The 10,941-nt window shown below is 33.9% G+C and overlaps 1 protein-coding gene across 4 annotated transcripts; it reads right to left on the minus strand.

Moving 5' to 3' along the window:
* Positions 1 to 146: 146 nt before the first annotated feature.
* On the minus strand, positions 147 to 10,537 carry LOC110372790 (transmembrane protein 120 homolog). 4 transcript variants are annotated; one of them, XM_021329754.3, is made up of 9 exons: positions 10,335 to 10,537; positions 9,919 to 10,037; positions 8,563 to 8,736; positions 7,143 to 7,235; positions 6,703 to 6,920; positions 5,720 to 5,943; positions 5,255 to 5,344; positions 1,223 to 1,375; positions 147 to 344 (listed from the first exon to the last, which is right to left on the minus strand). In XM_021329754.3, the coding sequence occupies exons 1-9, from the start codon at positions 10,395 to 10,397 to the stop codon at positions 300 to 302; spliced, it is 1,179 nt and encodes a 392-aa protein (XP_021185429.1). In that variant the 5' UTR covers positions 10,398 to 10,537; the 3' UTR covers positions 147 to 299. The 4 variants fall into 4 exon arrangements, 3 of the variants coding, with proteins under 3 accessions (XP_021185429.1, XP_021185431.1, XP_021185430.1); XR_010276710.1 differs by lacking the exons at positions 147 to 344; positions 1,223 to 1,375 and adding exons at positions 1,428 to 3,144; positions 3,766 to 3,949 and having other exon boundaries at positions 10,335 to 10,536; XM_021329756.3 differs by lacking the exon at positions 1,223 to 1,375.
* Positions 10,538 to 10,941: the final 404 nt, after the last annotated feature.

Raw genomic sequence — 10,941 nt, forward strand, 5'->3', positions numbered from 1 at the left:
AAATAAACAGTATTGTATTACTCATTCCTCTTTTGAAACACCCTTTATAAATGATGAAAACCAGACTACGATCTAGGCAAACACAATCAACTTTGTATAAAAATCCCCACCATACCATTAATGAAAAGGTTAATAAAAGCCAAAAGAGTTATTAAATAACTATATTAGATATTATTTACAGTAGAGAAATAACGCCATTATACAGTTTTAAACATCATGAATTATGAAAATATAAACTGTCCATCAATCTATAAGTTACATTCGTTAGTAAATCACAATAAAATATAGGCCAGATAAAGTTATTCTGATTTCGTTTCCACTTTATTCTGTCGCCATTTTTGTTCCTGTAATTGACAAAATATGAATTTTGAATTTCAATATAATTCGTTAGATCACATAGTGTTATATACTGCTATAACCCAATCAACATGCAATTAAGCTCAGAGAAAATAAGGTAAACTTTATTTTTGATACTATTTGAAGAAAATCTTTTATTTTCTCTAGCTTACGCGAAACGCACTTTGGACGCACAAGTTGAATGGATGGCAAGGAGAATCTAAAATGCGTTCCGCAAAAAACTATTCTAAAACAGAGCATACCTCTAGACAGAAACACAACAACAACAATTAATACCCAAACATACAGGAATATTTATCAAGACATTAATAAAAGTCAATATATCGAATTTGTTTTCTGTTTAAATTACTTGTAAACAGTTTATTAATGTCTTAAAAATCTTCGCTTAAACGTTACTTACCAACACCATAATTATTGCTCACACCATAAATAGACTTTTCAAGCTCTTGAACAATTCAAATCCTGACAGTATTTCCTTGCCAAAATTAATGATTAATATTTTGTAATACATGGGTACTTCTGAATTGTATTGGCATATTGGCAGTTAAAATTGCTTTATAGAATACCTATTTCTGGTATAATTGAGTGTCATATAATAATAAGATAAATAAATATATAAAACTTGGACATACATAACTGAAAAACAAATATCAGACGTGACCTGCAACCTCCTAACCCAAACATAAGTACTTCCCATTCTGAGATAATCAGAAAATTATAAAAATTCGCATGAATTGTGTTCGAAATACACAAAATTAGATGTCGGATCAAATTTTACAGCGTAAGAGACTTTTTAAGTAAACAGGAGATTAGTTCAGAGCAGGAAGTTCAAAGTATGCTAATAAGTGATACATCATGCACGTACCAATACTGTGAGCTCATTGGATAGACGGTAGGCAATCGCACGTAACTTGTACCGTAGCTTCAAACCACCTTGATATTTCCTGTGCAAGGTCTGCAGTATTGTGTACATGTTGAGAGAGTGCAATGTAAGAAACAAAGCCGCCAGGTAAGATATCTGTCGATGGTGCAAACAAAATATACATAAAATAAATATAAAAATGCAAATATCGCTGAAAAAACAAATTTATTCATCAATGCATTCAAATAAATAACATCCATTACAAAATAAGAGCTAAAACAACCATTATAAATTAATCGAATATACAAAGCATAAGTACAACATTATCACTAAATTACGAATAGTTTATTGTTTGATCAAGGCACGAAATATTCACTCTCTTGTGTACAAGCCTGTCTATTACCCTTTATTATCCTGCATCATAAATTATTATAAATATCACTACTGTATCTATCTGTACATTGCCCGGACCACAACTTGCAAATTCGATAGCATCAATGTTAGCAACATTATCTCGTGTTTTTTTTTCATAAATAGATGTAGCACCAATATAGGTAGCTCTAATCACTCCTTTAATATTCTAGAAATACCACCACCAGAGCAATAGCCAAGCGTATCGCTAACAATGCCAATAAATAACAAAGATAAAGCCTAACAAAATCACCGTTGTAATTTTATCTACGTAGTAATAAATAGCAAAGATGGCAGATGTGGCCCGGACAAGTCACCAGTTGCGTAAAATTATTGTTATTGCCGTGATATCGACGTCTAACAACAAAACGATAACATCATTATCAATAAAGTATTATCAGTATATTCAGGATACCTGCATTAATTCCATCATAAAGTAACAGCTAAACAGCCTTGCCAGAATATGACTAGCCCTATAAAAGTTTGATAACACATTAATATTATCATAGTCATTATGTATTATTTGTAGGACGGCTCATCTAATTACAAGCTATAGCTAGTTTGACTTCTCCATCTTATATTTATGTTCATAATTTAAAGTTCCAAATTAACATGACATTCCATTTTAAGATATAAAAAATTAAGACCAATATTGTGATGCAGTTAACAAATAGATATTTATGCAAGTATGGCGCAATTAATGAATAAATAAACCCTCCAAAACTTTATTAAAAATGAACTATTTGTGCCTTTTATTGCATACAATAACTAGATTCACATACACTATCATCAGATCCACATGAAATCATATAAAAAGCAGATTTTACTACCTATTGTTTTCTCCAGTAAAAGTTCTGAAAAATATCATATAAAATGCGATTCGATATGTCACTTGGTTTTGAGAAACGTAAACATTAAATAGCATACATTAAAAACAGTTGAGAGATAAAGAGACTCGTACATTTTTGCGTCAATCCTCCAAGTGACAAATCTGATGCAGACAAGAATATCAAAACATGCACAATAGTACAAATAACTCGTGCAAAACACTTTCGAAATAAGTATGTATTATTTTTCATAATCGTTGTTTGAGTCGATAATGTTAACTAGATAAAAGATAAACCATTTTATTTTCCTATATAAATCAAATGTTTTCTTAGTAGTGTTTACTTGCCCGTACTCTATTTACTTTATAGGTGCTTGAACGTAAGAGAATACAAGGAAATTATAAGCTATTGGTCGATGTATCTAGATCATTATTGATTCTACTTCATTAACACATTTATTGGTTATTAAACATTTTGTATAATTATGAGGTCAAAACAGGGAATTTATGTATCAAGTATTGGAAAAAATTGTCCGACCACGCCAACTGTATCGGTGAAGCTATTTTGCAAAAGCTAATATCTACTCATTCAAATGCATAACCTTTAAACAACGTTTTTATGCAAAATCTTAAAAGCAAAACACAACATTTGTCAAGCACAAAATTTGTTCATATTTAAATAAACATACTTAAAGGCAGAATTCCGTGGGTAGCGGCTGACGCAGCCGCGCGCGGCCTACGACAGTCGTCGGCCGCGCGCGACAATAGTCAACATATGAAAATGTATGGCGCCGCTGCCGAGGCCAGCGACAGTCGCGCGCGGCCGACGAATTTCGTAAGCCGCGCGCGGCATTGTCTTGAAATTAGTCGATTTTGTTCGTCCGTTCCCTCTAGTCGAAGTGCTAATTGATATCCTTGAAGAAGAAGAGGATGACGTGTTGCTGTGGCTGTATTATGAAAATAGATTACCAATCTACCCTATCTTTAAAAAGTAGAAATGATGAAGGATACTACCAAATACTGATTCAAAAGCATTTGTATTGTAATGAAAACAAAAGGTAGTTTTGCCGACTAAATAAAAAACAATTCAATTCTGGTTTTACAAAAATTCTATAGATGTTATTAAGCGCTAGACCATGTTGAGATGCATACGGCCGCGCGCGGCTCACGAAATTCGTCGGCCGCGCGCGACTGTCGCGAGCCTCGGCAGCGGCGCCATACATTTTCATATGTTGACTATTGTCGCGCGCGGCCGACGACTGTCGTAAGCCGCGCGCGGCTGTCGTAGCCGCTACCCACGGAATTCTACCTTAAATGAATGTACTAAACGCAAACTATAATAATTTGAAATATAAATACTTAAATAATGTACAGTTAAAGCACTTTACATCTAAGTGTATTACTTGCACTCAATGCGCAGATAAAATATACGAGAAATCCATAAATTACAGACTCCTTATAAAATGAATAGGAATATGAAGTCCAGATATTTACTGAAAATAGAAAATACACATAATAAATAATATAAACTAATTTCATATAATATACAGATTTTAATAATTTTATTAGTGCAGTGTTAGATAGTGGCATACTTAGGGTTAAAAAAACCAATTGTTAGTAATTTTTGGTATAAAATATGAATGGTTTTCTGTCGTCGCTCACGGTAAAGCAAGGTTTAGTAACTTGATTAGTTATAAATATTCGAGTGCTTGGTTTGTATAAAATATAATAGTTAATGATAAGCTAATATTATTATCACATTGTTATGTAAATTGTACGTAGACGTACAAAATATTTCAAAATAAAATGCAATAATTGGAAAGAAATTTGTACAAAAACAGTATGTAATTTAGGCGAACTTTTGCGATAGTCCGCTGCTAATATAATAATATCGAATATAATAAGAGATTAACGTTAACTGCTTATGTATTTACGAAAAATTTATTGAAATACCAAAAAAACTAAATAATTAAATCTAAGGTTCTACTATCTATGATGGAACAAGTTGGTCCCCGGGTCAAAACATCAACACTACTAATGCATTCGAGTTCATTTTGATACTGCAGCTCTGATAAACGCACGCGGAAATAATATATAGAAAAAGTATATCAAAGTATTTTGACTGAGACAATTCAAAAAAATATGGAATAAGAAGGAAATTATTATCAGAGCTACATTTCTGTTTGCTTTCAGCCAACTATTACATTTATTTCTTGAGTTTTGTAAATAATTGTAGTATATCAAGATCTTTGAATATTTTAAAAGATTGAGATTAATTTCTTGTTGAAAACAAAAATTGTCTGAAAGCACACTAGCCAGATTAGCATTTGATTACATCGCGTATAAAATCAAATAGCCATACGATTCAATAACCAAATGCTTTCCGATATTTAATCATCTACTTAAAGCATTTAAACAGAAGATGGCGTCGCGTGGTGAGGTGTTCATTAACCGGGCAAAAGATAAATTTTACTAATTGATTTTTTAACGTCTTGTTTACGTAAATATATTTATAATTTGTCAAAGATGTCAGTATAAGATTGAATTTCACCGACAAAATAAACGTCAGTTTTCTTAAAACAATTGTTTACTAGGAATTTTCTCGTCTAATTTTCAAAGTAAACAGTTGTTTTGAGGAAAACGGACGTTTATGTTGTTGGTGAAAACGGGCCAAGTTTTTGCACGCGCGCCAGTCTTCAGCGTACATGCTATAAGGCCTAATGTCTAGGTCACTACGTCACACAGCGTGCGGCGCGTCAGACGCGTGGCGAGGTCCATTCGTCTCAGTTCCACTGTACCTGCTCGTTGAGTTTCTGAGGAATCACGATGAGCGTCGTCGCGCAGTTTCCGATGCCGATCGTCAGGAATGATAAACTTAATGCTGGGATCTGTTGTAGTTTGTTACAGGACATGCGTTTTATATATCGTTCTATTACATTAGTTTCGAACTGATTAATCGCAGAGTTCACACAATCTTACGGCATAAAGAACTCGGCGTAGTAATTATACATGCATATTAGAAAATTATTCATAATACGAATTTATATTTGTACCGATCAAACTATTCGAATTTTCTTTAGGTATATAGTTTTTCATGTGCAAATTAAGTAAGAGTTCTAAAATGTCCAGGAAACAAACATATAGATAAACCTGCTTCAAAGAGTTTCATGACTAAATTCCACGTCGGTTGTCAAGTGCATGCTTAACTGTCACAACCTTGTATACAACTAGAGATAACATAATAAAATATATCAAGTACATACCTGCCAAGTGGCGTCGGGGTGGTAACTGAGGCTGTACAATGTATAAGCGATGTATAATTGGAATACATAACCGCCGAACAAGAAAGGCAGCAGGTACGATAGCCCCCGCCACATCCACGAGTGAAATCCTTCAATGGTAATGTCCATGTTATGGCGAGCGCCTAAAGCCTTTAGCCTGTAGAGTACTCCGCTTTGGTATCTGAACTGCATGTATTGGACTACACCTGCGAAATTAATTTTGGATCGTAGGTATAACTTGCTGCACCAACCCCAAATAAACTTGGGATAAGGGCAGGAGGAAGATGATGAAAACATACCTTTCTTACATAAAGTACACAACTTGGTACACTTCTGTGACACCTAGTTCAGAAAGCGCAACCACATCTATGCTAACAAAGTTAGATACGGCGTCTTATAAATTAAAATTCTGAATTAAACTTTTGAAATTGTAGAAATAACTTTAACGGCATAAAACTTCAAGCAGGTTTTCCTAATTTTCTCATCAACCTTATGCTTATGATGTCTAAACGTCCAGTGATTATGACATCCCCCCTCCGCAAGGTCAGCAAGAGGTCAATTTTGTTTAGATTACCTACTTGCATTATACATTGTAATGTCAAGACAATCACGTATTTATTTACAAGCTGTCGTGTCTCTTCAATTGCCTAGCATTCATAGCATTTGTATGTGAACATAGATAGATAAATAGTTGCTAGGCGCTTTCTGTATCTGTCTGCTTTGATGAAATGTGGTTCCGTCATCCGATATTATATGACTTATACTTTTTTAAGAGGGCAATTCGTCGTGAATTTCTTCAGCCTTCCAGAGTTTCTAAGAGGCCGAACATTTACATATTACCACCCCGGTGTCTCTCCTCGCACTAGCGTGTGAGGCCTGTGGCCAAATTCTTCCGCAACAGACCATTCTTTCCACTGAACCAACCTTAAAATTACATTCGCGTTGTCTGAATTTGCAGTACTTACTGATATAAGCGATGAACCACATAAACGTGTGTCTAAACATATTCCACGGTTCATTCTGTGGCCAGATGAGCAGTATACCGGCGACCACAGTCGATATAAAGTGGTGTAGTCTCCACCAGCCCTTGATCCTGGATCCGTTCACCTTGAGGATGCTCTCGCGAATCGTCAGAGTGCAGTAGTACCACACCAGCAGGAACAACAGTATTAATTGAAGGGGCCTAGAACATTGCGTATGTGTTGTATTTCTAATGTAAGCAGACCTTGACCTAACGTGAAGCAATCATTAACATGCTCTTTATGTTGTCTATTTATTTAGGTAGGTATACTTAAACAAAACAAAAAAGTATTTTTTATGGTAACTTGACAAAGATTAGTTTGCTATAAGTTTTTTTGGAAAGCTGTAAAACGAAATGAAATATATAAGCGAGTGCAATAGTTACCTGAAATCTATGTAAAGATTAGCAACAGCTAACACGAAGGCTATAGCACTGAGGATCAGTTTAAACTTTTCATATTCATCCTTGTATTTGAACCTGTTGACAAAATAATAAAAATTAACGAAAAATAGTAGCTAAGTAACAGATTAACTATAATTTCTACTCGTATTGGAAGAGGCCTGCCTGTCCCTTGAATTGGGATAGTAAAAATGGCTGGTAATGAAAGAGGACTTATTCAAGACCTACTCATTTAATGATATTTTATAACAAAGCAGATGTCACGAACATTCTTCAAGCACAAAACCGGAATAACAAAGAATTTGTACTTTGGTACCTACTACTACTATATTTAGATACAAAGTACAAACTGCACTAAGGTACCTAATGACTCAGAATTAGTAACTGGGACATATTGTTAATATTTGGCACGTTTTCTACAGTTCTGCTCATTAGTAAGTATTGTCGTCATTAAATACGAGTATATGACAGATTCTCGACAATTAGCTTCACGGCTCACCCCTAGGTCACTTTTAATGGACCGCTCTCATCGTGTATGGTAAAGCCATCCTTATATTTAGGAAGTCATGATCCTTTTTCATATTGACGGCTGTCTACAAAATGATGGAGAAGTGACAAATGTTTTTGCATATGATTGAATATCGGAACATTGTGTTAGGTGACGAAAAAGTCAGTCGGAAAGTCGATATTTACTAAACATAGTTAGGTAATTAAATAAGTAATGTTCAAATTAATTTACTTAATTATAATTTCCTTTTATAGACTCTACGTTTACTAATTTCCGTGTTCTAGTATCAGCCCTTACACGTGCTGTATGTAATAAATGTAATAATCTAATGTACGCAGCTAGCTATTTATGAAGTAATCGATTGAAATTACTTTTTTATAGAAATGATATTACATAACTATAACAGTTGTTCTAGCATGTCCTATATATTATTGGTTTTGATCTGTTGTTCCGTTACACGTTAGGTATATTTGACCCTTCCCCTAAGGATGTTGCGTTGCCCAACAATACGACCTTTGGCAACAACGGTAGCGATGTTTATCAAAACGTTCAGATTTACCGCGAGACATCTGGACATTTATTTTGAGAGCATTAGAGTCTAAATATGAAAATACAAATCTGAATGCATTGGTTTATTTTTTATAGTTTCTTATGACATACAAATTCGTTTCTTACGTCGCACCTCTTACAATCTCTCGATTAAAGTCGCATTCTATCTCATTATTACCAATTCCCTACGCTTCTAACTCTTCCTAACTCTACGCTTTCATTTTCAAACGACAAAACCAACTCAGATAAAATTTGGGTTTGAAATTGGTATGCTTTAATCCGGATGCGTGAAGAAGTTGCCTATAACATGGGTGAAACCCGAAAAATTAATAAGAAATGTGGTCTTACTTGTCATTTTTGTTGAGTATAGACACGTTGACGTTTCCGAGTATGATGCGCAGATACAGGCTGTTCTGTTTCGGCAGCGTCGCGTTAATCTCACGCAGCATGGCTTTCCTTTTCATGATTTCCTTCTCCAAGTTAGCAACGCGATCATCCTTTGTGACGGTTTTCTTTTCTAACCTGTTGAAGACGTTGCATGTTAGCCGCGCATTACAGTTAGTATGTTTTAAAATTATTGGCTTATATCATGCCATGTCATATAAGAATATACTAAATATTGCTAGTTTATCTACGTTTTTCCTTAACTCAGTAAATTATTGTCCCATTCTCGTCTCCTTTTATTACCATTTTATTGGATCTATAACTTATTTACTTTTAGCACCTATATTGGAAAATCATGAGGGAGATTATTGCATCATACAGCCCATTATTAAAACTTAAAAAGTATTCATAATTAGTTATCATTTCATGCAGCATAATTGGTTACATAATGACTGTAAATAACATGGAATTGATATGTACTAATCTGTGCTTAGCGATAAAGATTAAGCTGATAACAATAAGGTTTAATGTGCCTTTCATATTCAATTATTCTGATGGACATTTTATTACAGAATTATAGATTATCGTCAGCATTTCATTAAAATATCAGCCTTTAGTATCACTATTAATAAATCGATTGTTTAATGTTCCTTGCAAATAAATGAAGATGTATAAGATTGTATTGATTCCTACTATCTTAATATTATAAAAAGAAAGGATGGTATTTGTGTGCTGACAACAGAAGAGTATTGAAGAAGAAAAGATGCTGCGTCAACCCCACATAAAATTGGGTTTAGGGCAAGGGGATGATGACCTATTCCCCACATTAGCAAATTAAGGAATAATATATTTTTTATGATATTATCATCTTTCCTCGCTTAGATACAATTAGCTTATTGTGATAATTGCATTGATAATTAATTTATAAAACTGGCAAATCATATCTAAATTCAGTAATGCAGCTTTATATTATCTAAATGCAGCAAAAATATCAAGTAATGTAGCAGATTAATACTTGTACCCAAATTATCAATACTGGTAGTTTGAGCGACATTTCACTGCTCAAGAAAACAATACCTATTATTTTAAGGTTCACAGAAAAGCCAAATTTCATAAAATTACCAGATAAAATAATATGGTTAGTGGGTCGTCTTTGGGGGCAGAGTTGTAGACATTGGAACTAACAATAGCTATCTCAAATACTTAATTAGATAAACATACTGCACATGTTTAGCTACTAAACAACTTGTAAATAACAAATAGGGAAGCATATTATCTAGGGTTATTCAGATAAATCATGTTAATGCCTTTTGATCTGACCTTTTCAACGCAGCCGCTATGATAGACATGCGGTATTTCTGATGGTTGATCTCCTTCATGCAGGCTGCTTGCAACTCACCAACCTCCTCCAATTTCGCGACATAGTCTTTGTTGGTGACCTAAAGATTTGGACAAGAAAACAATGAACTTATCTTACATTTTTGATTAATAGTGCCTACATATTGGTTGGTCAATTTTATACGCTTCGTAAAAATTTCTTGTGGTGGCGTGTTGTTAAACAAGAAATTTAGCACCACCAAAATACTGATAAATCAAAGTATTTATTTTGTTTCATGTATTTTCATGAAGCAGCGGGCTAATAAACAAAAATAACGTTAATAACGCACTTAAATTCGATGAAAACAGGCGATAAAATTATGTTAAGTCTTCAATGGCTCATAGTTATTCATATTTACCTCTAAACGTTTGTAATCCACCACTAAGTCCTCCCATTCTTTGAGACACTCTTCTATATCCATGTTTGTAGTATTTGAACTTTCAAATAATATTTGCTTCACAAAATAATCACAAGAATTCAACCGAATCTGTGAATTCCATTCCCGTTTTCTGTGACCTTTCGTCTGTCTCTGTCATCTGCCTTCGGCCAGCCAGCTGTCGCTGTGTTAGCACAGATTATATCAGAATAGAGTGGTTACTGATATTAACATAACATTAGTCGATTATTAAAAAAAAAAATAAAATAAAATATTTTTGAAACGTAATAAATAAATGCCAGTTGTACTGTGTTTAAATGCATGTAAAGAGTATTTTATTTATTTCACCTCTTTAGTTTGTAAATGCGATAGTTTGTGTTTGGATATCTTTCCTCAATCATATAATTCCTATCTCGATGCACTTTACGTATTTTATCGAAAGCATCAGATGACAATAGCTTCTTATAGGCACTTATCTTCAAACTTTAAGAAGAAAAAGGATGTTGTATACCATCAGAGGGTATCTCGCTGATAGTTATATTTTTAACTTGGCGAGGAATAGTTGTGATTTTACATTGGGAACGTGTAG

Source organism: Helicoverpa armigera, chromosome 8 (assembly GCF_030705265.1).
Source record: "Helicoverpa armigera isolate CAAS_96S chromosome 8, ASM3070526v1, whole genome shotgun sequence".
Lineage (NCBI taxonomy): Eukaryota > Metazoa > Arthropoda > Insecta > Lepidoptera > Noctuidae > Helicoverpa > Helicoverpa armigera.